Genomic DNA, 27,831 nt, shown 5'->3' with positions numbered 1-27,831 from the left:
GGGGGCAGCACCTGTGACGAGGGGACAGCTGCTGCGTGCATGCCCAGAGGTGTCGACCTCCTGTTGCAGGTTGAGCTCAGGTCCTTTCCGGACCATCACGGTGCGAGACACAATGTCCGACCTGCCAGAGGTGCGGAATGGAGCTTCAGCACTGGAGATCTCCTACAATGGGGAGCCTCAGTCCTGGTTCCAGAGGCAGCTCCGGGGCGCACAGTACCAGCCCATCCTCAGGGACCACATCTGTAAGGTAACGGCACCCTGACAGAGCAGCTCCCCCTGGAGGCCCAGCCTAGCAGCCTCATGGGAACAGTCAGAGCCTGCCCAAGGCTCAGGGGGGACATGGAATCTGATCCCAGGCTCCTCTTCCTGAGTCCTCAGCCCTTGCGTGACCCCTGGTCTCTCTCCCATGGTCATGGGAAGTGTCAGAGCTCCCGCACTCCTGGACTCAGACTCGGTCTGGAATGGTGTCAAGCCACTGCCCACCCACCACTGCCTTCCCCCTCGCTGCCTCTTCCTGCATATTTTCCCAGGATGCCAAGACCAGCCCTTTCACCATCCCCTGGCACCACTCCCCTTCCCCCACCCTAAAGACTCAGCTTAGATTCCCACGCTGTCCCGCCCCTGTGCTGCCTCAGGTCTCTGCTATGGCCTTGAGCCAAGTACAACATCCCCGACTGTCTCTTTCCCGATGGGCGTGAGCCCCAGGGGGCTTCCTGGTCACCATGGTGTTCCCAGCACCCAGCCCACCATGGATGCTCGGATGCTGCTTACACGAGGTGACAGCTGGGTCCCCCACACTCTTTCAGGACATGAGTGCATTGGTGGCCGCCCGCATGCGGCACATCCCCTTGGCCCCCGGCTCAGACTGGCGCGATCTGCCGAACATCGAGGTGCGGCTCTCGGACGGCACCATGGCCAGGAAGCTGCGGTATACCCACCATGACAGGAAGAACGGCCGCAGCAGCTCTGGGGCCCTCCGTGGGGTCTGCTCCTGCGTGGAAGGTGGGGCCTGTAGGTCGTGGTTCCCAATGGGCTGAGGGGAAGGAAGGCAGAGCCCTGGGGCTTTGACCTGTGAACCTGGAGGCCAGGGCAGGGCACAGACACACTAAACCTGGGTGTCCCAGAGAAGGTAGCTGCTGACCATGTTAAGTAGTAAAAGCAGACTGGGTTGGTGGCCACACCTGTAATCCCAGCACTTTGGGAAGCACTTTAAGGCGGGAGGATCACTTGAGCCTGGGAGGTTGAGGCTGTAGAGAGCTGTGATTGTGCCATTGCACTCCAGCCTGGGAGACAGAGTGAGACCTTGTCTCTAAAATGAATGAATGAATGAATGAATGGATAGATAGATAAAATGATAAAATAAATAAAACAGGTCAGGCACAGTGGCTCAACCTCTGTAATCCCAGCACTTTGGGAGGCTGAGGCAGGCAGATCACTTGAGGTCAGGAGCTCGAGATCAGCCTGGCCAACATGGTGAAACCCCATCTTTACTAAAATTATACAAATTAGCTGGGCGTGGTATCACACGCCTGTAATCCCAGCTATTTGGGAGGCTGAGGCAGGAGAATCGCTTGAACTCCATAGGCAGAGGTGGCAGTGAGCCAAGATCATGCCATTGCACTCCAGCCTGGGCAACAGAGCCAGACTCTGTCTCAAAAAAATATATAGTAATAATAACAAACACAGTCCCCAGAGAATGAGGATTGTTGGCTGTTCCACCCCAGGGGTCCCCTTGCACAGGAGGTGCCATCTCTGCCTCCCAAAGCTCTAAGAGCCACTGTCCCCCGTCCCAAGCCTATACCCCATCCCGTAACTGCAGCCTCATCACTGTCCTCTCTTCCAGCCGGCAAAGCCTGCGACCCCGCAGCCAGGCAGTTCAACACCCTCATCCCCTGGTGCCTGCCCCACACCGGGAACCGGCACAACCACTGGGCTGGCCTCTATGGAAGGCTCGAGTGGGACGGCTTCTTCAGCACAACCGTCACGAACCCCGAGCCCATGGGCAAGCAGGTAGGTGGGGAGGGGGTGTCCAAGGGCCTGTGTCAGGCCCTGTACTTGGAGGCCCAACTGGGTGGAGGTGTGGGCTTAGCCAACTGGAGGACAGCACCCCAGGACCCCAGGCACCTGGCCTCCTCTGCCTCCTGCCCACTCCGTGTCCATGGGACAGGCTCGTAGGCCAAGGCCAAGGCCACGGCCGGACGCTGCCAGGTTGCCATTTCCCTCCCTGTCCCCCACGGTGACCTGGCCTGGGTGCTACTACCCTCACCCACTGCGCCTCTTGCCCCAGGGCCGCGTGCTCCACCCCGAGCAGCACCGCGTGGTGAGCGTGCGGGAGTGCGCCCGCTCCCAGGGCTTCCCCGACACCTACCGGCTCTTCGGCAACATCCTGGACAAGCACCGGCAGGTCAGTGGGGCAGCGCCCACTGGGTCTGGACGGGAAGGAGGCTTCTGTGCCTGTCATTGGGTGGGACTGGGGCCAGCACAGTCACTTCCGAGAGGACACCTGTTGGCTGCCGGGTAGCCCCAGCACTCGCAGTAGGACGATGGCCCACAGGAGGGACAGGGCTGAGACATCCGAGTCAGGTTGTATCCCTACGCTGGTTCCTTACTGTTTGTCTTTGAGTCAGAGACTGAGCCAGAAGGACAGTCCGTCACACTAAGGGAGCAGGCTAAAACCCACGGTGGCGACCGCTCACTCGCTGTAGGTTCAAATGAACTAGCACCTTAATTCCTACCTGCTTCTCAGGTGTCAGCTGACTTGACGAGTTAGTCTATGAGTTAGTCTTAGTTAAGTGTATTTTCATCAACACAGGGCACATGCATAGCTTAAAAACCAGTGTCCAGGGTTCTTGTGAAAACCATGTTTCACCCCTCCCGCCGAATCTGGTTCTCAGGAAGCAGCCCCCTTTTTTTTTTTTTTTTTTTTTTTAAATAAGATGAAGCTTTGCTCTTTCGCCCATGCTGGAGTGAAGTGGCATGATCTCAGCTCACCACAACCTACACCGCCCTGGTTTCAAGTGATTCTCCTGCCTCAGACTCCCGAGCAGCTGGGATTACAGTTGTGTGCCAACACACCGGGCTAATTTTTGTATTTTTAGTAGAGACGGGGTTTCACCATGTTGGCCAGGCTGGTCCCGAACTCTTGACCTCAGGTGATCCGCCTGCCTCGGCCTCCCAAAGTGCTGGGATTATAGGCATGCGCCTCTGCGCCGGCCAGGGAAGCAGCCACTCTTAGCTGGGAGCGAAACGTGTCTAGGTAGCCCATTTGTCTTTTTTTTTTTTTCCTGAGACAGTCTCACTCTGTCACCCAGGCTGGAGTGCAGTGACATCATCTCTGCTCACTGCAACCTCCACCTCCCGGGTTCAAGCCATTCTGCTGTCTCAGCCTCCCGAGTAGCTGGGATTACAGACATGTGCCACCATGCCCGGCTAGTTTTTGTACTTTTAGTAGACGAGGTTTCGCCATGTTGGCCAGGCTGGTCTTGAACTCCTGGCCTCAACTAATCCACCTGCCTTGGCTTCCCAAAGTGCTGGGATTACAGGCGTGAGCCACCGCGCCCAGCCCCATGTGTCTTTGTCTCAAGTCTTTCTGAAGCTCTTCAAAGGCCCAGTGAACTATGGCTGTGGGGTGGGACGATGGGCCAGTTGGAGGATCCAAGGACCTTGTGCTGGAAGGGCTTTGGGCCCATGTGAGCAGGACCAGAACCCCTCCCCAAGGGGCGCAATGCCCAGGGTGTCCTCCGTCTGAACAGGGGCGGCAGTACACCTGACCCCGGGCCTCGGGCCTGGCCATCCACATCAGGCATTGCCCTTCTCCCCTCCCGCAGGTGGGCAATGCTGTGCCGCCGCCCCTGGCCAAAGCCATTGGCTTGGAGATCAAGCTCTGTATGTTGGCCAAAGCCCGAGAGAGTGCCTCAGGTATGGTGGGGTGGGCTGGGCTTCCTTTGGGGCCTGAGCGCCCTCTGGGGGTACATGCAGGGGCAGCTGCGGGCCACCGCTCTGGACTCTGGGCCTCATGTGGGTCACCCATCTTTCTGAAGGGGCTGCTGTGAGGATTGAGTTGCACGTGTCGAGTGCTTAGAGCAGGCGCGCTGCACACAGCAGGCCTTTGGTCAGGTTGGCTGCTGGGCTGGCCCTGGGGCCATTTCCCTCACTCCTGTTCAGTGAGTCTGGCTCAGCAGGCACCTGCCTCAGCTGTTCACTCGAGCCTCTGGGTCTAGAACCCCCTGGGACCTTTTGAGGAGTGTTCAGTCTCCATGAATGTTCCTTTAGCACTCTGCCGCTTACTGGGTCAGCTGTTACATCAGTACGTTAACATTTCCTGATGGTCCATGTCTGTTCCTCACCTGTCATGTAGCGTGATACCGTGCGTGTTCCCCAGAGTGACTTCTCCTTTTATTTCCCTTCAGCTAAAATAAAGGAGGAGGAAGCTGCTAAGGACTAGTTCTGCCCTCCCGTCACCCCTGTTTCTGGCACCAGGAATCCCCAACATGCACTGATGTTGTGTTTTTAACATGTCAATCTGTCCGTTCACATGTGTGGTACATGGTGTTTGTGGCCTTGGCTGTCATGAAGCTGTTGTGTGAGGTTCGCTTATCAACTAATGATTTAGTGATCAAATTGTGCAGTACTTTGTGCATTCTGGATTTTAAAAGTTTTTTATTATGCATTATATCAAATCTACCACTGTATGAGTGGAAATTAAGACTTTATGTAGTTTTTATATGTTGTAATATTTCTTCAAATAAATCTCTCCTATAAACCACCCTGGGTGGGGACTCGTGATTTGCACGGGGCTTCTGGCTGAGGCCAGACAGGAACAAGCTCCTCCACACTGAAGGCGACCCACATGGAGTTTGAAGCTAGACACTCCGTGTGTCTGTTTGTTCAGAACTGAGTCACATGAGTTGATCCCCATGACATGCAAATGGAACTTGCTAGTGTAGCTTCCAGGAAAGCCTTTTAACAGAAGTCTTGGCTAGCCTTCCCCATGGCTGGTAGCCCTTCTTTGGTCTGGAGTAGGTTGTGATGCCTGGCAGTAGAGCAGCCATCCTGTGACCATGAGGCAGAGCTCTGTGCAGCGACTGGTGGAACAAGGAGAGAGAAGTCACCACTGAGCTGCCCTTGGAGCTCCGGCCTCCCTATCCCGAAGCAAAACCCCTTCTTTAGTTGGGTTTTTTTCTTTTCAAAGGTTTTTTTTTCTTTTTTCTTTTTTTTTTTTTTTTTGAGACAGGGTCTTGCTCTGTTGCTCAGACCGTAGTGTAGTGGGGCAGTCTTGGTTCAGTGTAACCTCTGCCTCCTGGATTCAAGAAGTTGTCTTGCCTCAGCCTCCTGAGCAGCTGGGATTGCAGCCGCCCATCACCACGCCCAGCTAATTTTTGTACTTTTAGTAGAGATGATGTTTCACCATGTTGGCCAGGCTGGTCTTGAAATCCTGATATGATCCGCCCACCTGGGCCTCCTAAAGTGCTGTGTTACAGGTGTGACCCACTGCACCCAGCCTCCCATTAGCTTTTTTTTTTTTTTTTTTTTTTTTTTTTGGAGACAGTCTCGCTCTGTCGCCCAGGCTGGAGTACAGTGGCCAGATCTTGGCTCACTGCAAGCTCCGCCTCCCGGGTTCACGCCATTCTCCTGCCTCAGCCTCCTGAGTAGCTGGGACTACAGGCGCCCACCACCACGCCCGCCTAATTTTTTTGTATTTTCAGTAGAGACGGGGTTTCACCATGTTAGCCATGATGGTCTCGATCTCCTGACCTCGTGATCCAACAGCCTCGGCCTCCCAAAGTGCTGGGATTACAGGCATGAGCCACCGCGCCTGGCAGCTTTTTTTTTTTTTTGAGACAGTTTCGTTCTTGTTACCTAGGCTGGAGTGCGGTGGCACGATCTCTGCTCACTGCAACCTCCGCCTCCCAGGTTCATGATTCTCCTGCCTCAGCCTCCCAAGTAGCTGGGGTTACAGGTGTGCGCCACCACACCCAGCTAATTTTATATTTTTGGTAGAGATAGGATTTCTCCATGTTGGTCAGGGTGATCTCAAACTCCCGACCTCAGGTGATCTGCCTGCCTCGGCCTCCCAAAGTGCTGTGATTGTAGGTGTGAGCCACCGTGCCTGGCCAGCATTTTTTAATAGTGACATAACACTTCTGTGTGTCCAGTGGCCACTGGATGTACCCCTTCTCTGTGGTGGCCACATGACCATCTTTGCTGGGAGATCCCCGGGCGTTTGGGATGACTGCCCCTGCTCAGTCATCCTGGCTCATGTCTGTGCCATACAGAGACCTCCCAGTTTTAGGAAGTCAATTTATTTATATTTGTCACTCTTAGTTTTTTGTAGCCTGTTTATTTTTGAGATGGATTCTCACTCTGTCGCCCAGGCTGGAGTGCAGTGGCACGATCTCGGCTCACTGCAACCTCCACCTCCCAGATTTAACCCTCCTTCCTCAGCCTCCCAAGTAGCGGGGATTGAGTAGCTGGGATTACAGGCGCCTGCCACCACATCCGACTAATTTTTGTTAATTTAGTAGAGACAGGGTTTTGCCGTGTTGGCCAGGCTAGTCTCGAACTCCTGACCTCAAGTGATCCTCCCGCCTTGGCCTCCCAAAGTGCTGGCATTACAAGCATAAGCCACCACACCCGGCCTTTGTAGCCTATTTAGAAATGCCTTCCCTCCCTCCACCAAGAGATCTTAAACATGTTATCTTCTTCCACATTCCTGACATTCCCATTTTAACACATGAATCACTTTTGTAAGGACTAAAAATGGGAATCTCAGCTTATTTTTTGAATAAGACTGATAGCAAATGCACACAGCAAAGTACAACAGCTCAGCCTGACATATGGTAAAGTTCCCCCATCCAAGATTTTTTTTTAATATACTTTCTGCTGCTATTTTGAGCTTTAAAAAAATCATTTTAAAGTATATAATGAGTATAATGAGTTTTCTTTTTCTGGATTCCGAGGCACCTTGAGCAAGACAACCGAATCCTTGTTTTCTCACAAGGTCACACTATGCATTTTGCCCATGTACCTATGATCTTTTATTTTCTATTTTTTTGAGACAGGATCTCGGTCTGTCACCCAGGCTGGAGTGCAGTGGCCTGATCTCGGCGCATGGCAACCTCCACCTCCTGGGTTCAAGTGATCCCCTGCTTCCATGTAACTGGGACTACAGGAGTATATCATCACATGTGGCTAATTTTTTGTTTGTTTTTTTAAGATGGAGTTTCACTCTTGTTGCCCAGGCTGGAGTGCAATGGCACAATCTCAGCTCACTGCAGCCTCTACCTCCCAGGTTCATGGATCCTCCTGCCCCAGCCTCCCAAGTAGCTGGGATTAAAGGCATGTGCCCAGCTAATTTTTGTATTTTTGGTAGAGACAGGGTTTCACCATGTTGCCCATGACCTCAAGTGATCTCAAGTGATCAGCCCACCTCAGCCTCCCAAAGTGTCAGGATTACAGGCGTGAGCCACCACACCAGGCCTAATTTTTGCTTTTGTAGAGATGCAGTCTCACTATATTGCCCAGGCTGGTCTCAAACTCCTGGCCTCAAGCGATCCTCCCACTTGGCCTCCTAAAGTGCTAGATTACAGGTATGTGCCACCATACCCAGCCAATAGTGTCTTTTTTTTTTTTTAATGAGATGGAGTTTTGGTCTTGTTGCCCAGGCTGGAATGCAATGGCATGATCTTGGCTCACTGCAACCTCCGCCTCCTGGGTTCAAGTGATTCTCCTGCCTCAGCCTCCCAAGTAGCTGAGATTACAGGCGCCTACCACCATGCCCAGCTAATTTTCATATTTTAGTAGAGACGGGGTTTCACCATTTGGCCAGGCTGGTCTTGAACCCCTGACCTCAGGTGATCCACCCACCTTGGCCTCTAAAAGTGCTGGGATTACAGGCGTGAGCCACCGCACCCTATGATAGTGTCTATTAAGACTGCCTTTACAAAACTTAGTGGGACATGGTGGCACATGCCTGTAGTCCCAGTTACTCAGGAGAATGAAGCGGGAGAATCGCTTGAGCCCAGGAGGTGGAGTTTGCAGTAGCAATCTCGGCTTACTGCAACCGAGATTGTGCCATTGCACTCCAGCCTGGGTAACACAGCGAGACCCTGTCTCAAAAATAAACTGCTTTGGGCCAGGTGCGGTGGCTCACGCCTGTAATTCCAGCACTTTGGGAGGCCCAGGCAGGTGGATCACCTGAGGTCAGGAGTTCAAGACCACCCTGGCCAATAGGGTGAAACCCCATCTCTAGTATAGATACAAAAATCAACTAGGCATGGTGGAATATGCCTGTAATCCCAGCTACTCGGGAGATTAAGGCAGAATCACTTGAACCTGGGAGGCGGTGGCTGCAGTGAGCCACGATCACACCACTATACTCCAGCCTGGGCGACAAAGTGAGACTGTCTCAAAAAAAAAAAAAAAAATGTCTCGCACCTCGAAGGTTGTCTTACCTAGGAATCTCGCTTGTTCCTCTATTTTTGAAAATTGGGGTAGAATATGAAATATGCAACTCCTAAATGTTCAGCTTAAATTTCGAGAAGTGAATATAGCACTGTAGACTACGTCCTTATCGAGATAGAGAATGTCTCTGTCACCTCAGGTCACCTCGTACCTCTTCCCACTTGATCTTCCCCTTCCCGGTCCCTGGTCAGCCTCCCATCCAGTTTTGTCTCCATAGATGACATTTGCCTGTTCAGGCCAGCATGAGCTCTTGTGTTTGGGATCTTTCAGCATAAATGCCTTTGGGATTCATCCATGCCATTAATATGTGTATCAGTTTTGTCCATATATATATATACATATTTTAGAGGCGGGATCTTGCTCTGTTGCCCAGGCTGGAGTGCAGTGATGCTCTACTGCAGCCTTGATCTCCTGGGCTCAAGTGATCCTCCTGCCTCAGCCTCCTGAGTAGCTGGAACTATAGGCGCATGCCACCATGCCCAGCTAAGTTTTACATTTTTTTTTTTTTTTTTTTTTTTTTTGAGACGGAGTCTGGCTCTGTCACCCAGGCTGGAGTGCAGTGGCCGGATCTCAGCTCACTGCAAGCTCCGCCCCCCGGGTTTACGCCATTCTCCTGCCTCAGCCTCCCGAGTAGCTGGGACTACAGGCGCCCGCCGCCTCGCCCGGCTAGTTTTTTGTATTTTTTAGTAGAGACGGGGTTTCACCGTGTTCGCCAGGATGGTCTCGATCTCCTGACCTAGTGATCCGCCCGTCTCGGCCTCCCAAAGTGCTGGGATTACAGGCTTGAGCCACCGCGCCCGGCCAGTTTTACATTTTTTTATGGAGATGGGGTCTCACTGTGTTGCTCAGGGTGGTCTAAAACTCTGGCCTCACGTGATCCTCCCACCTCAGCTTCTGCAGCAGCTGGAACCACAGGTATGTGCCGCCACACCCAGCTAATTATTATTTATTTATTTATTTTATTTCTTTATTTTTGAGACAGTCTCACTCTGTCTCCAGGCTGGAGTGCAGTGGTGCGATCTCGGCTCACTGCAACCTCTGCCTCCTGGGTTCAAGCTATTCTCATGCCTCAGCCTCCCGAGTAGCTGGGATTACAGGCCCGCCACCAGGCCCGGCTAATTTTTATGTTTTTAGTAGAGACGGGGTTTCCCCATGTTGGCCAGGCTGGTCTTGATCTCCTGGTCTCAAGTGATCTGCCTGCCTCGGCCTTCCAAAGTGCTTGGATTACAGACACGAGCTACCGTGCCCGGCAGCTGATTTTTATATTTTTTGTAGAGACGGGGTCTCGCTTTGTTGCCCAAGCTGGTCTCACACTCCTGGGCTCAAGCGATCTGCCTGCCTTGGCATCCCCAAATGCTGGGATTATAGGCATTAGCCACTGCGCCTGGACAAGAATATAATATATTAACTATACTCACTATGTTATACAATAAATATCTTAGAATGCCTTTATTTGAACTTTTTTTCTTTATATTGTTTGGAAACAACTACAGTCTCAAGAGCAGTAGATTGAATTGTGATGCAGGTCAGCCCTCCATATCCAAGGATTCCACCTCTGCCATTCAACCAACCACGAATTTAAAATATCCAGAAAAAGTCCATAAAGTTCCAAAAAGCGAAACTTGTATTTGCCGCTCATGAAGTGCTACGTGGAATCCATAAGAAGAAAGCAATGTGTAGACATTATGTCAGGTATTACAAGTAATCTAGAGATGATATAAAGTACATAAGAGAGGCTGGGTGCAGTGGCTCACGCCTGTAATCCCAGCACTTTGGGAGGCCAAGGCAGGAGGAACACTGGAGGCCAGGAGTTCAAGACCAGCCTGGCCAACATGGCGAAACACCCTCTCTACAAAAAATACAAAAATGTGCTGAGCATGGTGGCACACACCTGTAGTCCCAGCTACTCCAGAGGCTGCGATGGAAGGATCACTTGAGCCCAGCAGGTGGAGGTTACATTGAGCTGAGATTGCGCTAGCCTGGGTGACAAAGCAAGACTCTGTCAAAAAGTAATGTACACAGGGGAATGTGTGTAGTGTATATGCAAATACTATGCTATTTTATTTTATTTTATTTTTATTTTATTTTATATTTGAGACAGAGTCTCACTCTGTCGCCCAGGCTGGAATATAGTAGCACAATTTCAGCTCACTGCAACCTCTGCTTCTTGGGGTCAAGCGATTCTTCTGCCTCAGCTTCCCAAGTAACTGAGATTACAGGCATGCGCCACCACACCTGGCTAATTTTTTTGTATTTTTAGTAGAGACGGGGTTTCGCCATGTTGGTCAGGCTGGTCTTGAACTCCTGGCCTCAAATGATCCACCCGTCTTGGCCTCCCAAAGTGCTGGAACTACAGGTGTGAGCCACCACGCCCAGCCTATGCTATTTTCTATCAGGGATTTGAGCACATTCTGATTTTGGTACCACATGGGATCCTGGAACCAATCCCCTGGGAATACTGAGAGATGGCTGGACGTAGATTTGTATACATATGAGTATCCACATATAGTCTACTTTTCTAGGAGTTGAATGACTGGGTTGAAACTTTAGAACTGGCACATCTGCTAAAAATCGAGCAGGTGTTTTATAGGGATTACATTAACTTTGCAGACTTCTGGAAGAATTGACATGTTAATGACAAGCCTTCCTTTTTTTTTTTTTTTTTTTTTTTTTTGAGACGGAATCTCGCTCTGTCGCCCAGGTTGGAGTGTGGTGGCACGATCTCCGCTCACTGTAAGCTCCGCCGCCTCCCAGGTTCATGCCATTCTCCTGCCTCAGCCTCCCTAGAAGCTGGGACTACAGGCACCCGCCACCACGCCCGGCTAATTTTTTTGTATTTTTAGTAGAGACAGGGTTTCACCGTGCTCGCCAGAATGGTCTCGATCTCCTGACCTCGTGATCCGCCCGCCTTGGCCTCCCAAAGTGCTGGGATTACAGGCGTGAGCCACCAAGCCCGGCCAAGCCTTCCTTTCTAAGAACAGGGTTTGTCCTGTTTGTTCAGGAATTCCTTTGTGTCCACAGCTTTTCATCCAGATCTTGCAGACTTCATAACTGGATTCCTAAGTATTTAGTCCCTTCATTGCTAATATAAATGGGGATGTTTTCTTGTTTTCTAAACTGTGGTCCTTTGCCTATGGAGAGATGCTCCATTTGTATTGGCTGTGATTTTGTAAATTGGTTTTTGAACCTAACCAACTTGTTGAATTCCTTTTTTTTTTTTTTTTTTTTTTGGAGATGTGGTCTTGTTCTGTCACCCAGTGCAGTGGCGCGATCTCTGCTCACTGAAACCTCCACCTTCAGGTTCAAGGGATTCTCCTGCCTCAGCCTTCTGAGTAGCTGGGATTACAGACATAGGCCATCACGCCCAGCTAATTTTTGTATTTTTAGTAGAGAAGGGGTTTCACCATGTTGGCCAGGCTGGTCTCCAACTCCTGACCTCAGGTGATCCGCCCACCTCAGCCTCCCAAAGTGCTGGGATTACAGGTGTGAGCCATCACACCTGGCCTGAATTTCCTTGTTTTTAATCCCACTTTTTCAGTTGTCACAGTCTGAGGTATACAATCCTTCACCAAAGACAACTTGAGGATGTACTTTGGTGTAAGAATTAGAAGCCATTGTCTTGTCTTTTGAGAGACAGGGTCTTATTCTTTCACCCAGACTGGACTGCAGTGATGCGATCATAGCTCACTGCAGCCTCGAACTCCTTTGCTCCAGAGATCATCCCCGCTCAGTCTCTGGAGGAGCTGGGACTACAGGTATGTACCACTATGCCTAACTCATTTTTATTTTTATTTTTAGTAAAGATGAGTTCTTGCCATGTTGCCCAGGCTGGTTTCAAACTCCTGGGCTCCAGTGATCTTCCCTCCTCAGCCTCCCAAAGTGCTGGGATTACAAGTGTAAGCCACCGTGCCTGGCTTCTTTTCTTTTTTTTTTTTTTCCTTTTAATGTATTATTATTTTTTGTAAAGATGGGGTCTCGCTGTGTTGCCCAGGCTGGTCTCCAGTAATTTCAATTCTTGTAAGTATAAAGCAGATGTGGAAGTGCTGGGTCATTTGGTAGTTCTATTTTTAATTTTTTGAGGAACCACCATACCATAGTTCATAGTGGAAGGCTGTTTTATTTTAATGAAATAAACGTAAGGCACTGCTGACGTGCCCATCTACTTCCCTAGAAAAACCACAGTAAGGACATTGCCATGTCTCCTTTCTGCCCCTATTTTTTGACTGTTACCACATCTGCATGTCCCATCAATTTAGTATTTCCTTCTTTTTATTTCTATTTACTTTTTTTTTTTTTTTTTTTTTTTTTGAGATGGAGTCTGTCACCTACGCTGGAGTGCAGTGGTGCAATCTTGGTTCATTGCAACCTCTGCCTCCTGGGTTCAAGTGATTCTCCTGCCTCAGCCTCCTGAGTAACAGGCATGCACCACCACACCCAGCTGATTTTTTTTTTTTTTGAAACAGAGTTACCTTCTTGTTGCCCAGGCTGGAGTGCAATGGCAGGATCTCAGCTCACTACAACCTCCACCGCCCAGGTTCAAGCAATTCTCCTGCCTCAGCCTCCTGAGTAGCTGGGATTACAGGCATGTGCCACCACACCCATCTAAGTTTGTATTTTTAGGAGAGATGGGGTTTCTCCATGTTGGTCAGGCTGGTCTTGAACTCCTGACCTCAGGTGATCCACCTGCCTTGGCCTCCCAAAGTGCTGGGATTACAGGCGTGAGCCACCATGCCTGGCCATACCCAGCTGATTTTTGTATTTTTAGTAGAGATGGGGTTTCATCATGTCGGCCAGGCTTGTCTCGAACTCTTGACCTCAAGTGATCCTCCCACTTTGGCCTTCCAAAGTGCTGGGATTACAGATGTGAGCCACAGCACATGGCTTATTTTTATTTCTTTTTAGAAAGAGTCTTGGCCGGGCACGGCGGCTCACACCTATAATCCCAGCACTTTGGGAGGCCAAGGCAGGCAGATCACCTGAGTTTGGAGTTCAAGACTAGCCTGGCCAACATGGAGAAACCCCGTCTCTACTAAAAATACAAAATTAGATGGGCATGGTGGAGCATGCCTGTAATCCCAGCTACTAGGGAAGCTGAGGCAGAATAGCTTAAACCCGGGAGGTGGAGGTTGTGGTGAGCCGAGATCATGCCATTGCACTCCAGCCTGGACAACAAGAGCAAAACTCCGTCTCCAAAAAAAAAAAAAAAAAAGGAGTCTCTCTCCATCACCCAGGCTGGAGGACGTGGTACGATATCGGTTCACGGCAACCTCTGCCTCCCGGGTTCAAGGGATTGTCATGCCTCAGCCTCCCGAGTAGCTGGGATTACAGATGCCTGCCACCACACCTGGCTAATTTTTGTATTTTTAGTAGACATGGGGTTTCGCTATGTTGGCCAGGCTGGTCTCGAACTCCTGACCTCAGGGGATCCGCCTGTCTGGGTCTCCCAATGTGCTGGGATTACAGACGTGATCCACTGCGCCCAGCAGAAATAGGGCCTTTAGAGAGAAAATTAAGGCCAGGTGCGGTGGCTCACGCCTGTAATCCCAGCATGTTGGGAGGCCGAGGCAGGCAGATCACGAGGTCAGGAGTTCAATACCAGCCTTGCCAACTTGGTGAAACCCCGTCTCTACTAGAAATACAAACATTAGCCGGGTGTGGTGGCACATGCCTGTAGTCCCAGCTACTCGGGAGGCTGAGGCAGGAGAATCACTGGAACCCAGGAGGTGGAGGTTGCCATTAGCTGAGATTGCACCACTGCACTCCAGCCTGGGCTACAGAGTAAGACTTCACCTTAAAAAAATAATTAAAAAAAAAAAAAAGAATTAAGTTTAAATGAGGTCATTAGGGTGGGCCCTAATGCAATAAGACTGATGTCCTTAGAAGAAGAGATTGGGACATAGATACACACAGAGGAGGCCATGTGAGGACAGACGGAGAAGGTGCCACCACCTCAGAAGAAACCAACCCTGCTGACACTGTGATCTTGGACTTCCAGCCTCCAGAATTGAGAAAATAAATATGTGCTGTTTAAGCCCCCCAGTCTGTGGTATTTCGTCGTGGCAATATGAGAGAAAGTAACTAATGTTAAGCTGGGTTTGCTCATTTCTGTTTTCTGGCATAATTTCACAAAGCCCCTGACTCTGGGACATGTCTGCACAGCTCTACAGAATGAGGCTTTGAAGACAAAACAGTATAGAGCACAGGGCACCCCATGTCTCGTTGCCCGAGTCACTGTATTCCTTAAGTGAGTCTGGGCACAGTGGCTCATGCCTGTGATCCCAGCATTTTGGGAGACTAGGGCAAGAGTATCACCTTAGCCTGGGGAGGTTGAGGCTGCAGCGAGCTGTGATCGCGCCACTGCACTCCAGCCTGGGTGATAGAGCAAGACCCTGTCCCAAAAAAAAAAAAAAAAAAAAAAAAAAAAAAAAAAAAAAGGTGTGCCAGGTGCGGTGGCTCACGCCTGTAATCCCAGCACTTTGGGAGGCCGAGGCGGGTGGATCACCTGAAGTCAGGAGTTCGAGACCAGCCTGACCAATATGGAGAAACCCCGTCTCTACTAAAAACACAAAATTAGCTGGGCATGGTGGTGCATGACTGTAATCCCAGCTACTCGGGAGGCTGAGGGGGAGAATTGCTTGAACCCCGGAGGCAGAGGTTGCAGTGAGCTAAGATTGCGCCACTGCACTCCAGCCTGGGTGACAGCAAGACTCCATCTCAGGAAAAAAAAAAAAAAAAAGGACCTGGCCTAAGCCTTTTCCTACATATAAAATAACATCTAATTGGGTTAGGGTATTACGCTTCTGTAATCTATAACCAGATGTACTCTTGCACCCAAACCTTGATGTGGCCGGGCATCGTGGCTCACACCTGCCTAATCCCAGCACTTTGTTCATTGCAGCCTCCACCTCCTGGGCTCCAGGGATTCTCCTGCCTCAGCCTCCTGAGTAGCTGGGATTACAGACACATGCCATCATGCTCAGCTAATTTTTGTATTTTTAATAGAGATGGGTTTTCACCATGTTTGCCAGGCTAGTCTTGAACTCCTGACCTCAGGGCATCTGCCCGCCTTGGCCTCCCAAAGTGCTGGGATTACAGACGTGAGCCACTGTGCCCAGCCTCTTTCTTTTTCAGAGACAGGGTTTTTGCTCTGTCGCCCAGGCCAGAGTGTAATGGTACAATCATAGCTCACTGCAGCCTTACCTCCGGGGCTCAGGCAATCCTCCCACCTCAGCCTCCCAGGTAGCTGGGACTACAGGCGTACATTACCACACCCAGCAATTTTTTGTGTGTAGTGATGGGGTCTCAATGACGTTGCCTCGTCTGGTCTTGAACTCCTGGGCTCAAGAAACTCTTCTGCCTTGGCCTCCCAAAGTGCTGGGATTATAGTGCATGAGCCACAGTGCCCAGCCAAGAAATATATTTATATGTTACATCTCACATATATTACATAAATGCATATTATATATTAATTCATGTCCAAAAATAATCTTTCCTTTCTTGGTGCCTTCTTTCCAAAGCATTCCTCATTAACAGGTTCTGATTCTTTCTTTCCAGGAAATGATTTGCATATATCTGCATATCTATGTGCTATTAAAGATGTACACAAATTGGTTCCTACAATATATGCCATTTTATATATTGCTTCCTCTTTTTTTTTTTTTGAGATGAAGTCTCGCTGTGTCGCCCAGGCTGGAGTGCAATGGTGATTCTCCTGCCTTAGCCTCCCGAGTAGCTGGGATTACAGGCGCCCACCACCACGGCCAGATATATATATATATATATATTTTGTATTTTTAGTAGAAACGGCATCTCACCATGTTGGCCAGGGGCTGGTCTTGAACTCCTGACCTCCGGTGATCCACCCGCCTCGGCCTCCCAAAGTGCTGGGATTACAGGAGTGAGCCACTGCGCGCCATCTTTGCTTCCCCTTTTTATCCTGAAGTTTGTTTTTAACATGAGCACAAATGTATCTACCTCCTTAAAGATCAAATAGCAATTTATAGATTACAGTATAGCATAACTTCATCTATGTAACTAGTCCCTATGGATGGTGGATGAGTGTTTCCAGTTTTTGCTATCATAAACAATACTGCAGACATTTTACTTACATCTTTGCATATATTTACAAGTTTATTCGCAGCAGGAATTATTAGCTGGTTCAAAGGAAAATTCATACGTGCTTGTTTTTTTCTTTTTTTGAGACAGAGGCTTGCTCTGTCACCCAGGCTGGAGTGCAGTGGGGCAATCTTGGCTTACTGCAACCTCTGTCTCCCAGGTTCAAGTGATCCTTCTGACTCAGTCTCCCAAGTAGTTGGGATCACAGGCGCCCGCCACCACCATGCCCAGTGAATTTTTGTATTTTTAGTATAGATGAGGTTTCACCATGCTTTCCAGGCTGGTCTCAAACTCCTGACCTCAGGTGATCCACCCACCTCAGCCTCCCCAAGTGCTGGGATTACAGGCGTGAGCCACCGCGCCTGGCCTGTTTCCCTACAACATCTTTACTACCACTGGGTGATATCAAATTTTTAAAGCTTTGCCCAATCTGCTAGGTTGTTTGGATTTTGTGTTGCTCAGAGTACATTTGAGTAAGCTTGTACAAATGTTTATCAGCCCTTTGGACCAGCTTCATATTTTCACCAGTATACATAGCCGGGACACCCTCCTGAAAAACCGCCGCAAACCGCAGCGGTGTACCTCTCTCTCCTGCCTCCAGCTAATGTTTTCCCTTCCACTTGGGTCTCTACAGGCTTCTAGAATAATTTTTTCCACAAGAAAAGCTGGTGATATTCTAAACCCTTGAGTGGCCTCCTCACTCACACCTCAGAGGATAAACAGCATAAACTTTGTTTTTCCTGTCTTCTTTATTTTTATCAGGCCATTCTCCCTTACAAGTTTTGTTTTGTTTTGTTTGTTGCATGTGTGTGTCTGTGTGTGTGTGTGTGTGTGTCTGTGTCTGTGTTTTCGAGACAGAGTCTCGCTCTGTTGCCTAGGCTGAAGTGCAGTGGTGTGATCATGGCTCAACCTCCTGGACTGAAGCTATTCTCCCACCTCAGCCTCCTGAGTATCTGGGACTACAGGCACACAGAATTATGCCCAGCTAATTTTTTTAAAGTTGTTGTTTTCTTTTTTTTTTTTTTTTTTTTTTTAGGGGCCAGTCTCACAACTGTAATCCCAGCACCTTGGGAGGCCGAGGCGGGCCCCTGTCTCTACTATCTCTACTAAAAATACAAAAATTAGCACGACCTGGTGGCCGTAGTCTGTAATCCCAGCTATTCGGGAGGCTAAGGCAGGAGAATCTCTAGAACCCGGGAGGCAGAGGTTGCAGTGATCCAAGATTGCGCCACTGCACTCCAGACTGGGCGACAGAGTGAGACTGCATCCCCCCCCCAAAAAAAATGTGTTTTAGAGATGGGGGTCTCGCTATGTGTTGCCCAGGCTGGTCGAACTCCGGGGCTCAAGTGATCCTTCTGCCTCAGTCTCCCAAAGTGCTGGGATTACAGGCGCGGGCCACAACACCCAACTAATTTTTGTATTTTTAGTAAAGACGGGTTTCGCCATGTTGCCCAGGCTGGTCTTGAACTCCTGACCTCAAGAGATCTGCCCGCCTCGGCCTCTCAAAGTGCTGGGATTACACGTGTAAGCCACTGCATCCGGCATTGTCAAACTTTTTTTGTTCATATCACCCTCCTTAGGAGAAAACCCGAATTATTCTAAAATTGAATTTACATCAACTAAATTAATTTCAATTTAATTACATTTAATATCTCCCTAAAGGCAGAAACTAAATACTTAGGAATAAGATGGCTGATAGAGCTGGCTTTAGAAGACCACAATAGCTAAGATTTTTTTCCTCCCTGAAAAGCAGTTTTTTCCCCTGGGGAGTCATCATGAATCACTCCAACTGAGGACGGTTGTGCTTAGAGCAAGCAGCTGAGCCATAAACAAGTAAATGCACAAAATTATACCGGAAAGCCAAGAAGGCTACAAAGAAAAGAAGAGGGAGTGGCTGGGGAGGGGGGCGACTTGGCATCTGAATCATTGAGATCGGGAAAGAAGATAAGGAACAGTTTAAGCAAAAGGATTGTTTTCCCTGAGCTTTGGTTTCTTTTTTCTTTTTTTTTTCTATTTTAGAGACAGGGGTTCTCACTATGCTGCCCAGGCTGGTCTCAAACTCCTGGCCTCAAGCGATCCCCACACCTCAGTCTCCCAAAGTGCAGGATTACAGGCATGCGCCACCGGACCCAGTCTGAGCCTCAGTTTCCTCAGCTGTAAAATGGAAGTAATATCCTCCTCACCGTGCTTCATATACAACAAGCACTCAATAAGTGAGCCTTGTTATGATTATTATTATTTATTTTAATTTTACTTCTTTTTCTCAGACAGAGTCTCACTCTGCAGCCCAGGCTAGACTGCAGTGGTGTGATTTCGGCTCACTGCAGCCTCCGCCTCGTGGGTTCAAGCGATTCTCCCGCCTCAGCCTCCCGAGTCCCTGGGATTATAGGCGCCCGCCACCACGCCTGGCTAATTTTGGTTTTTTGTGTGTGTGGGTTTTTTTTTGTTTTGTTTTGTTTTTTGAGACGGTGTCTCGCTCTGTCGCCAGGGTGGAGTGCAGTGGCGCAATCTCAGCTCACTGCAACCTCCACCTCCCGGGTTCAAGCGATTCTCCTGCCTCAGCCTCCAATCTGTAGCTAGGACTACAGACGCGCACTACCACGCCCAGCTAATTTTTGTATTTTTAGTAGTGACGGGGTTTCGCCACGCTGGCCAAGCTGGTCTCGAACTCCTTACCTCAGGTGATCCGCCCGCCTCGATCTCCCAAAGTGAGGGGATTACAGGCTTGAGCCACCGCGCCCCGCCTATTTTAATTTTAAAGGTTAATAGGACCAGCACTGAAATCAGCCTCTGCCCCGCCAGCCCTGCTCTGGTACCAGCAGCGTTCAGCAGCACACACAGCCGCGTGCGCCTCCACCTCCGTCCGCAGGTGTCGTTGTGGGTGCCGCGGCTGGGCCTCTCTAGCGGCGACGGCGACACCGGAAGTCTCGTTTTCCACCCACTTCCGCTCTCTGGCCAGGCTTGGGCTGCGTGGAGAATACTTTTTGCGATGCCTACTGGAGACTTTGAGTGAGTCCGGGATCGCGGAGGGGGGCATGGGAAGCGGTTGGGGTGCTCTGGGCAGTATTATGGGGCCTGGGTGTGCCGAGGCTGCGGGGACCGGGCCTTGCTGACTTAATCTTCGCTTCCCACACATTTGTTTCCGCAGTTCGAAGCCCAGTTGGGCTGACCAGGTGGAGGAGGAGGGGGAGGACGGTAAGTGTACCCGGTCGCCCGGGGTAATCGCGGCCAGGCCCGAGCCGGGCGACTGACGCCTGCTTCCATCTCGCAGTCTGGCACCGTGTCCCCCGTCACGACCAGCCCCTGCCCCGCGCCATCCTCCTTGGGACCTGCCTGTTGCCAACTCCAGGTGTTCCCGGGCGGGTCCCTGTTCCTCCCATGTTACTGCCGAAGTCCTCCCAGCTGTTGCCTTACTCCAGGGAGGAAGTTGTAATCTCCCGTCTCCTGTTTGTCTACTGGCGCCTGGTTGGCTTCATGGCCTGGCACCCACCTTCCTACGAGGGATCCCCCATCTTTGCCACTCCAAGTCCCCACAGGGCTATCCCAGTGCGCTGCCTGGTCAGCCCTCTGCCCTTGGCCTGCCTTTCTCAGCTCTTGCTGTAGGCATCATCCCAAAGGCCCTTCCATCGCAGCTGGGGAGCTCCTGCCCTGGACCTGACCCCTCCTCCCCACGCTGCCTCTTGCAGACAAATGTGTCACCAGCGAGCTCCTCAAGGGGATCCCTCTGGCCACTGGCGACACCAGCCCAGAGCCAGAGCTACTGCCGGGAGGTGAGTGAGGACTGCCACTCCGTGTCCGGGTTGCCTCTCCCTCCAGCCCTGCCGCTCCTGATCCCCATGACCCAGGACTCAGTCCTTCTGTTTTTCCCCTTCTCCCAGCTCCACTGCCACCTCCCAAGGAAGTCATCAACGGAAACATAAAGACAGTGACAGAGTACAAGATAGATGAGGATGGCAAGAAGTTCAAGGTGAGGGTAGGGGGTCCCTTAGACCAGAAGGCGGCGGGGTGTGCTGAGGGGGTTGGTAAAGGAGATCCCCTAGTCCCAGAAGCCTGACCCTTCTCCCCTGCCATCCTCAGATTGTCCGCACCTTCAGGATTGAGACCCGGAAGGCTTCAAAGGCTGTTGCAAGGAGGAAGGTGAGGCGCTCCTTCCCCAGGGCTAACCCAGAGGAATTGGGAAACCGTGCTCCGGGACCTTTTTGTTAAGAGATGGGGCTTAACTCTTTTTTTTTTTTTTTTTTTTGAGACAGAGTGTCGCTCTGTCCCCCAGGCTGTAGTGCAGTGGCACGATCTCGACTCACTGCAACCTCCGCCTCCTGGGTTCAAGTGATTCTCCTGCCTCAGCCTCCTGAGTAGCTGGGATTACAGGCATGCGCCACCACGCCCAGCTGATTTTTGTACTTTTAGTAGAGACGGGGTTTTGCCATGTTGGCCAGGCTCGTCTCGAACTCCTGACCTCACGTTATCCACCTGCCTCGGCCTCCCAAAGTGTTGGGATTACAGCCGTGAGCCATCGCACCCAGCCGGGCTTAACTCTTTGTACCTATTTTGTTGAAGCTGAACTGAGGCCTGGAGTGCTTACACTCTCTTGGGACTCTGGAAAGTCCAGGGCATAGGAGTCGATGATAAATAGCGATTAAATGATAAATATCTAATAAAAGTTTGATGATAGATATCAAATTATATTAATAAATGTCAAATAAATTCCATTATAAATATCGAGTGAAAGTTAGATTCTTTTAATTTTTTTAAAGACACAGGGTCCAGTTCTGTTGCCCAGGTTGGAGTGCAGTGGCACGATCATAGCTTACTGCAGCCTTGAACTCCCAGGCTCAAGCCAACCTGGGATTACAGGTGTGCACTGCCACACCCGGCTAATTTTAATTATTTGTAGAGATGGGGTTTCACTATGTTGCCCAGGCTGGTCTCTAGCTCCTGGGCTTAAGAGATCCTCCCACCTTTGCCTCTCAAATTGCTGGGATTACAGGAGGGAGCCACCGGGCCCAGCCGGGGTTAGATTCTTGTTCCTCTTGGCCTGTCAGCCTGGAGGAACAGAGGCAGGAGGTGGTCGCAGCAGTTAGAAGCATTAGCAATAAATACACTTAGAACAGCTTGCTGTGCACTTAATTGTAACATACCCCATGGCAAACGCCTTGCAGGGAGTGTCTCTCTGATTCAGTCTCCTTAGGAGCCCAGGGAGGCAGGAAGCTTTTGTGGTTCCCGTTTGATAAGGGAGGAAGGGAGGAAGCTGAGGCTCAGGTTGTCTAGCTCAAGGGCCAGGAGGTCTGGGTAGACCCCTGCACATCCCTGAGTATCACGCCCTGGTGGGAGCTGGTCCGCCAGCCTGCACAGGCCCCAGGCTGTACAGCTGTCACCTGGAGCTTGGGCCTGGCGTGTACTCAGGAAATGGGAACTGTCGCCAGGACTATTTGGGGAGTGGTTGAGGAGGATGAAAATGGGGTTCGAGGCCCAGGTACTCTGGGGATGGCTGCTGTAGGTCTAGGGTATCCCACTGTGGAACCCTGCCTGCCCCTGCCCTCAACTGTCCCCCATCCCCCCCTGAGCCCAGAACTGGAAGAAGTTCGGGAACTCGGAGTTTGACCCCCCGGGACCCAATGTGGCCACCACCACCGTCAGTGATGACGTCTCTATGACGTTCATCACCAGCAAAGAGGTGAGCAGGGCGATCGGGGGGGCTGGCGTGCTGGGGTGGGGCACAGGGGGTGCCTCAGCCGCCTCTGAGCTCCCACAACCCGCCCCTGCCAGGACCTGAACTGCCAGGAGGAGGAGGACCCCATGAACAAACTCAAGGGCCAGAAGATCGTGTCTTGCCGCATCTGCAAGGGCGACCACTGGACCACCCGCTGCCCCTACAAGGACACGCTGGGTCCCATGCAGAAGGAGCTGGCCGAGCAGCTGGGCCTGTCTACCGGCGAGAAGGAGAAGCTGCCGGGAGGTGCGGGGCTGGGGATGCTGGCTGCCATGGCGGGGGCGGGGGGTCCTGCTGTCAGTGCGCGGGTTCTGTCCCCAGTGCTGCCTTTGTGCTGTCATCTCCCACACGACAGCGTGGCAGGGTTGATGGCGCCCGACTCTTCTCAGGGCGTCTGTGCCTTCCTAATTGGCTGTACCTCCTGTGGTTGGGAGACCGGCGTCTCTCGTATATGTGTGACTTGGCAGCTGTGACTCTGCTGGTGGCCCTATGACTGTCCTGATGGGAGCTGCTGTCGGCCCTTGTGTGTACACACTGTGTGTGTAGTGTCTCCGTTGCACGCCTGTGGCTGTGCCGTCTGAATCTTTTGGTGGGATTGCTGGTGGTGAGTGTGAGAGTGGAGATGTGCATTTGTCGCCTACCATGCGAGGGAAACCTGGGCACTGTTCCTGTCGTGTGTCCCATGCCTGCTGTCGCTGTGGATGTGAGGCTGCCATTCCCGTCGCCACCCCCCCAACCCACCCTCTCTGGGGTGGGGTCAGGGCTCCCTCTTCCTCCGCCATTGTCACCGGCCAGGAGCTCAAATGGTGTCAGCTTCCTAGGTGTCACCTTGGTGTCCTCGTGGCCAACTGGCTGCCTGTGGCTTGGCACACGGTGCCTGCGCTGGGTCAGCACTGAAGCCTGAGCCTCCTGGGGCGGCTGTGTCCCTGTTCCTGCGCCAGGGTGAGGTTGAACTCAGTTGACTGTCTTTTGGTCCCCAGAGCTGGAGCCGGTGCAGGCCACGCAGAACAAGACAGGGAAGTACGTGCCACCAAGCCTGCGCGACGGGGCCAGCCGCCGCGGGGAGTCCATGCAGCCCAACCGCAGAGGTGAGGGGCACCCTGATGCCAGGCTGGTGGGTGGGCATCTCCCGGCACCTCGTAATTATCCCCAAAGCGTGCACACAAGGGCCGGGCAGGGGCCTCCCCCTCACAGCCACCTCCCCTCTCCCACACAGCCGACGACAACGCCACCATCCGTGTCACCAACTTGTCAGAGGACACACGTGAGACCGACCTGCAGGAGCTCTTCCGGCCTTTCGGCTCCATTTCCCGCATCTACCTGGCTAAGGACAAGACCACCGGCCAGTCCAAGGTGGGCAGGCAGGCGGGTGCGACGGGGCTGTGTGAGGGTCACCTGTCCTGGGGTCGCCTGTCCTAGTTTGTGCCCCTAACCCCACCCCGCCCCTGCACAGGGCTTCGCCTTCATCAGCTTCCACCGCCGTGAGGATGCCGCGCGCGCCATCGCCGGGGTGTCTGGCTTCGGCTACGACCACCTCATTCTCAATGTCGAGTGGGCCAAGTAAGACTCCACCCCCGCCCCACCCCTCCCCACCCCAGCCCCTGCTCCCCACCTCGTCCCAGCACCTCCACGGAACCTTGGGCCAACCAGTGGCCGTGTGCCAATTAAACAGTCCCCCAGCTGGTTTTGAGGGGACAGTCCTTTATTGTTTTTCTCCAAAACCTGGCAGAGGGGCAGAGGGGTGGCAGCTCTTGTGCCTGGGGTCCCTGCCAGTCCTGCCAGGCCTTGAGGCTGGCCATCTGGCTCAGTGCCCGCTTTGTCCTCCCATTGCCCCGTCCTTCTCTGCCCCTAGCCCGCCACAAGGCACCATTTGGGTGTCTGGGGTCTTGGGGCGCCCCTGGAGGTCTCATACCCTGCCACCCTCCCCTACCCCAGGCCGTCCACCAACTAAGCCAGCTGCCACCGCGTGCTCGGCCCAGGACCCTCGGCGACAGAAGGCAGCCTCTGAGAGAGCGGGCTCCAAGGGCAATAAAAAAGCTCCACTCTCTCTACCCGGTCCTGTTTGTTCTCGTGTCTCCAGTCCTATGACGGGGACCAGCGCCTCCCCTCTCCTGGGCATGGTTTGGTCCCTGACGCTGCAGGGAGCCCTGTGGCCAGCGCTGTTGGGTGGGAAAGGCAACTGCTCCTGCCTGGGCTGCAGCTGGGCCTGAGCTGGCTGCAACCACAGGTGTTGCCTTTTGGGGGAAGGGGCATGTTGGGGCTGGGGTCCTGTCCTCAGGGTTCTCCAGCAACACCTGGGGTGAGGCGGCGGCTTCAGCTAGGCTACGTCACGGGCTCAGCTCATGGGACTGGGGCTCCGACGGTTTAGAGGCAGCTGTGGCATTGAGGGGCAGGGCTTGGCCAGTGTTCTTGGCGTCCTCTGGGTTCCAGCTGTCCTTGTAGCCAGGGCAGTGTCGGCAGCAGCAACCCAGGCTGGGCACCGCGGCCATGTAGAGCAGCGGGTGGACACAGAAGGCCAGGGGCATGAGGCCCCGCATCACCTGGTAGCCCACGTAGGGTCCCAGCTCCAGGGCTGCTGTGGCCTGGGCCACGTCTGCAAAGCTCGGGCAGCGGGTGCTCCAGCGCCGCCGAGCATCCACGTTGAGCACACGCATGACGTGGTAGGGCACGTAGGAGCTGGCGTAGAGGGCCACGCCACTGGCCACCAGCGCTGCCACACGCAGCTTCTCGGCCACAGTCATGCTCGGGCTGCGTAGCACAGCCCGCCCGAGGGCGCCATAGGCTGCCAGCGTGAGCAGCAGCGGCAGGCCGCAGCCCAGCCCCGCCAGCACCAGGCTGTATGCTCTGTAGGCCTCCAGCCTGTGACCTGCTGTCCCCAGACACTTGATGCAGGCCTCGGGCCTGGCCACGATGCAGTTGCCCACCCCCTGCTGTGGCCTCTTCAGGTGGGAGAAGCTGAGTGTGGGCATGGCCAGCAGGGCGGCCAGGACCCAGCCGGCGGCGCTCACGGCCCAGGCGTGCTTGGGCCGCAGGTGGCTGCGGGTGAAGAAGGGGTGCACGATGCCCAGGTAGCGGTTGAGGCTGATGCAGGTGATGAAGATGACGCTGCCCAGCAGGTTGCAGGTGAAGAGGAAGCGCTCCAGGCGGCATGCGGCCTCCCCATAGCGCCAGTGCTTGGGGGGATAGAGGTAGGCGGCCAGCGGGGGCAGCGTCAGGGCGCAGAGCAGGTCACTGACTGCCAGCTGGACTGAGAAGACCACGGCGGGGTACCACGGGCGCTGCTCCCGGGTGCTGAAGCGGTACAAGGCCAGGCCATTGCTGGCCAAGGCCACCAGGAACTGAACCACCAGTATGGGCCACAGGAAGTCTTCCTGGAACCCACTGAGGATGTGGTCGGCAGCTGCCGAGAAGTTGGCAGGGCAGGACTTGGCATCTGTGGGCAGAAGGTGTCACCAGCTGAGCCTTATTCTCCCACATGGCAGCTCCTGCTGCCCCCCGAGCCCACGTCTGCCATGGCATGGATTCCTTGACACAAGTTCTTTCCCCTCCCTGGAAGGAGACCGGGCTCCACTCCTTTATATGGACAGGTCTGGGCTCAGAGCCGGGGTTCTGCATTGGGCCCCGAGGAACCAGCTGAGGCAGGCCAGGCAGTCTTGGAGCTCAGGGTCCACCGGTAACATGGGCAGTGGCCACCCTGCTCCCGCACCACACCTGCCTGTGGGAGTCCCTGGCCTCACTAGAGGCCGCCGCCTCAAAGTCCAGCCCCGGCAAGGCCTGCTGGCTCCGCTTCAAACCTGTGCCGTCTGAGGCCCCACCGGGGTGGGGTCCAGCCCTGGCATCCTGCCCCGACCTCAGCACTAGCCGCCGCCCACAGCCTCTTCTCCCTGTGGCCACCAGAGGGCACCTGCGAGCACCAGAGTTCTGTCCCCATCCTTTGGCTTCCAGGTGCTCACACTTGGCCACAGAGTTGCCGCCAAAAAGCCAGACTCACCCCACAAGGTCCCACAAGAGCACTCCCGCCCGCCATACCCCCCAGTGCCACCCTCTGTGCTCCACGACTCACTCCCTCGCGCCAGCCCACCCTGGCTTCCCGGCTGCTTTTGCAGGCTTGTGCCTTGGGACCTTCATACCCAGACATTCTTTTTCTTTTTTTTTGAGACAAGAGTCTCGCTCTCATCACCCAGGCTGGAGTGCAATGATGCGATCTCAGCTCACTGCAACCTCTGCCTCCCTGGTTCAAGTGATTCTCCTGCCTCAGCCTCCTGAGTAGCTGGGACTACAGGCAACCACCACCACGCCTGGTTTAATTTTAAATGTTGTATTTTTAGTAGAGATCGGGTTTCCCCATGTTGGCCAGGAGGTCTCGAACTCCTGACCTCAGATCTGCCCGCCTCAGCCTCCGAAAGTGCTGGGATTACAGGCATGAGCCACCGCACCTGGCCTCACCCAGACTTTCTTGAGGCTCCTTTCCCCACGTCTGTGGTCTTGCCTGTGAGAGGGCCCAAGGCCACTCTAACCACTATGTGCCCTCCACTCTCCCTTCCCTGCGGTATTTTCCCCCATACCCTGTGCCTCACCTGATGACAGTGAGAAAAATCTCCCTTTCGGGAGAATGGGGGGGCCTGCTTACACACCACTGGCGCCAGTGCTCACCGCAGTGCCCAGGGCCCAGCAGCACAGGGGCACTCACTCCTTGTACACCCCACTCCTGCCACCGCAGGCCGGGGCAGGCTCCTCCGGAGGACTCCCAACGCCAGCCTGCTCAGGGAGGAAGTGTCGTCTAGACTGGCTTTTTTTGGAGACAGGATTTCACTGTCACCGAGGCTGAGGAGCAATCACAGCTCAGTGCAGTCTCGGACCTCCTGGGGTCGTGATCCTCCTGCCTCAGCCTCACCAGTAGCTGGAATCTCAGGCTCACACCACCAGGTTTGAGACAGAGTTTTGCTCGTTGCCCAAGCTGGAGGGCAACCTCCGCCTCCCGCGTTTAAGTGATTCTCCTGTCTCAGCCTCCCGAGTAGCTGGGATTACAAGCACGTGCCACCAGGTCCGGCTAATTTTATATTTTTAGTAGCAATGGGGTTTCTGGCTGGTCAGGGTGTTCTCAAACTCCTGACCTCATGTTCTGCCCGCCTCAACCTCCCAAAGTGCTGGGATTACAGGCGTGAGCCACTGTGCCCCCCCCCCAGACCTAGGTTTTACCAATACCCATGCCCCACCGCCCCCACCTCCTGACAATCTGCAGGGCTAACCACAGACCCCCAGAGAAAGCCAACATGCCTTCTCCTTACCTGAGACGTTGGCTGCCATGCTCCCGTGCCGAGCCTCAGCCTGTGTCTGCCACCCAGTTCCGCAGCTCCTCCCCCAGTCACTGGTGGCTTAGCGGGCCCTGCCCCTGCCCCAGCCCCACCCCCAGTTCCTGGCCCAGCCAGCAGAGCAGGCCAGGGTGCCTTTCCACCCACGTTTCCTTCCTCATTGTGCACAGCCCTCTTGAGGTTCAAGCTCATCTGCTGAAAGCGTGACCTGTCTGCTTGCAGGGCTCTTGG

The 27,831-nt window shown here is 53.1% G+C and overlaps 3 protein-coding genes across 12 annotated transcripts in view; 2 read left to right on the top strand and 1 right to left on the bottom strand.

The window, feature by feature from the left end:
• The window catches only part of DNMT1 (DNA methyltransferase 1), a 62,426-nt gene extending 57,661 nt beyond the window's left edge, over window positions 1-4,765 (top strand). For 6 of the 10 annotated variants that reach the window (XM_077977275.1, XM_077977274.1, XM_015122836.3 and 3 more), the window contains 6 exons: window positions 70-247; window positions 807-1,002; window positions 1,844-2,010; window positions 2,288-2,404; window positions 3,828-3,918; window positions 4,410-4,765. In XM_077977275.1, coding sequence (XP_077833401.1) covers window positions 70-247; window positions 807-1,002; window positions 1,844-2,010; window positions 2,288-2,404; window positions 3,828-3,918; window positions 4,410-4,444 — 784 coding nt within the window. In that variant the 3' untranslated portion in view covers window positions 4,445-4,765. Of the gene's footprint in view, window positions 1-69; window positions 248-806; window positions 1,012-1,843; window positions 2,011-2,287; window positions 2,451-3,802; window positions 3,919-4,409 lie in introns of all 10 variants that reach the window. The other 4 variants (XM_015122838.3, XM_015122835.3, XM_015122837.3 and 1 more) reach the window with 2 other exon arrangements.
• A 14,762-nt stretch (window positions 4,766-19,527) lies between these two features.
• On the top strand, window positions 19,528-24,392 carry EIF3G (eukaryotic translation initiation factor 3 subunit G). The gene is given in 11 exon segments (NM_001266735.1): window positions 19,528-19,587; window positions 19,727-19,773; window positions 20,265-20,348; window positions 20,457-20,545; window positions 20,656-20,715; window positions 22,148-22,252; window positions 22,345-22,534; window positions 23,269-23,376; window positions 23,505-23,641; window positions 23,742-23,848; window positions 24,224-24,392. Coding segments are annotated over 11 exon segments (963 nt in total). The 5' UTR covers window positions 19,528-19,567; the 3' UTR covers window positions 24,240-24,392.
• P2RY11 (purinergic receptor P2Y11) lies at window positions 24,204-27,801 on the bottom strand. Its single transcript, NM_001204430.1, is given in 2 exon segments — window positions 24,204-25,721; window positions 27,577-27,801. Coding segments are annotated over 2 exon segments (1,125 nt in total). The 5' UTR covers window positions 27,596-27,801; the 3' UTR covers window positions 24,204-24,615.
• Window positions 27,802-27,831: the final 30 nt, after the last annotated feature.

The sequence above is a fragment of the Macaca mulatta genome, chromosome 19 (assembly GCF_049350105.2).
Source record: "Macaca mulatta isolate MMU2019108-1 chromosome 19, T2T-MMU8v2.0, whole genome shotgun sequence".
Classification (NCBI taxonomy): Eukaryota; Metazoa; Chordata; class Mammalia; order Primates; family Cercopithecidae; genus Macaca; species Macaca mulatta.
Note: the sequence above shows the minus strand (reverse complement) of the source record. Positions and strands in the feature narration are given on the sequence as shown.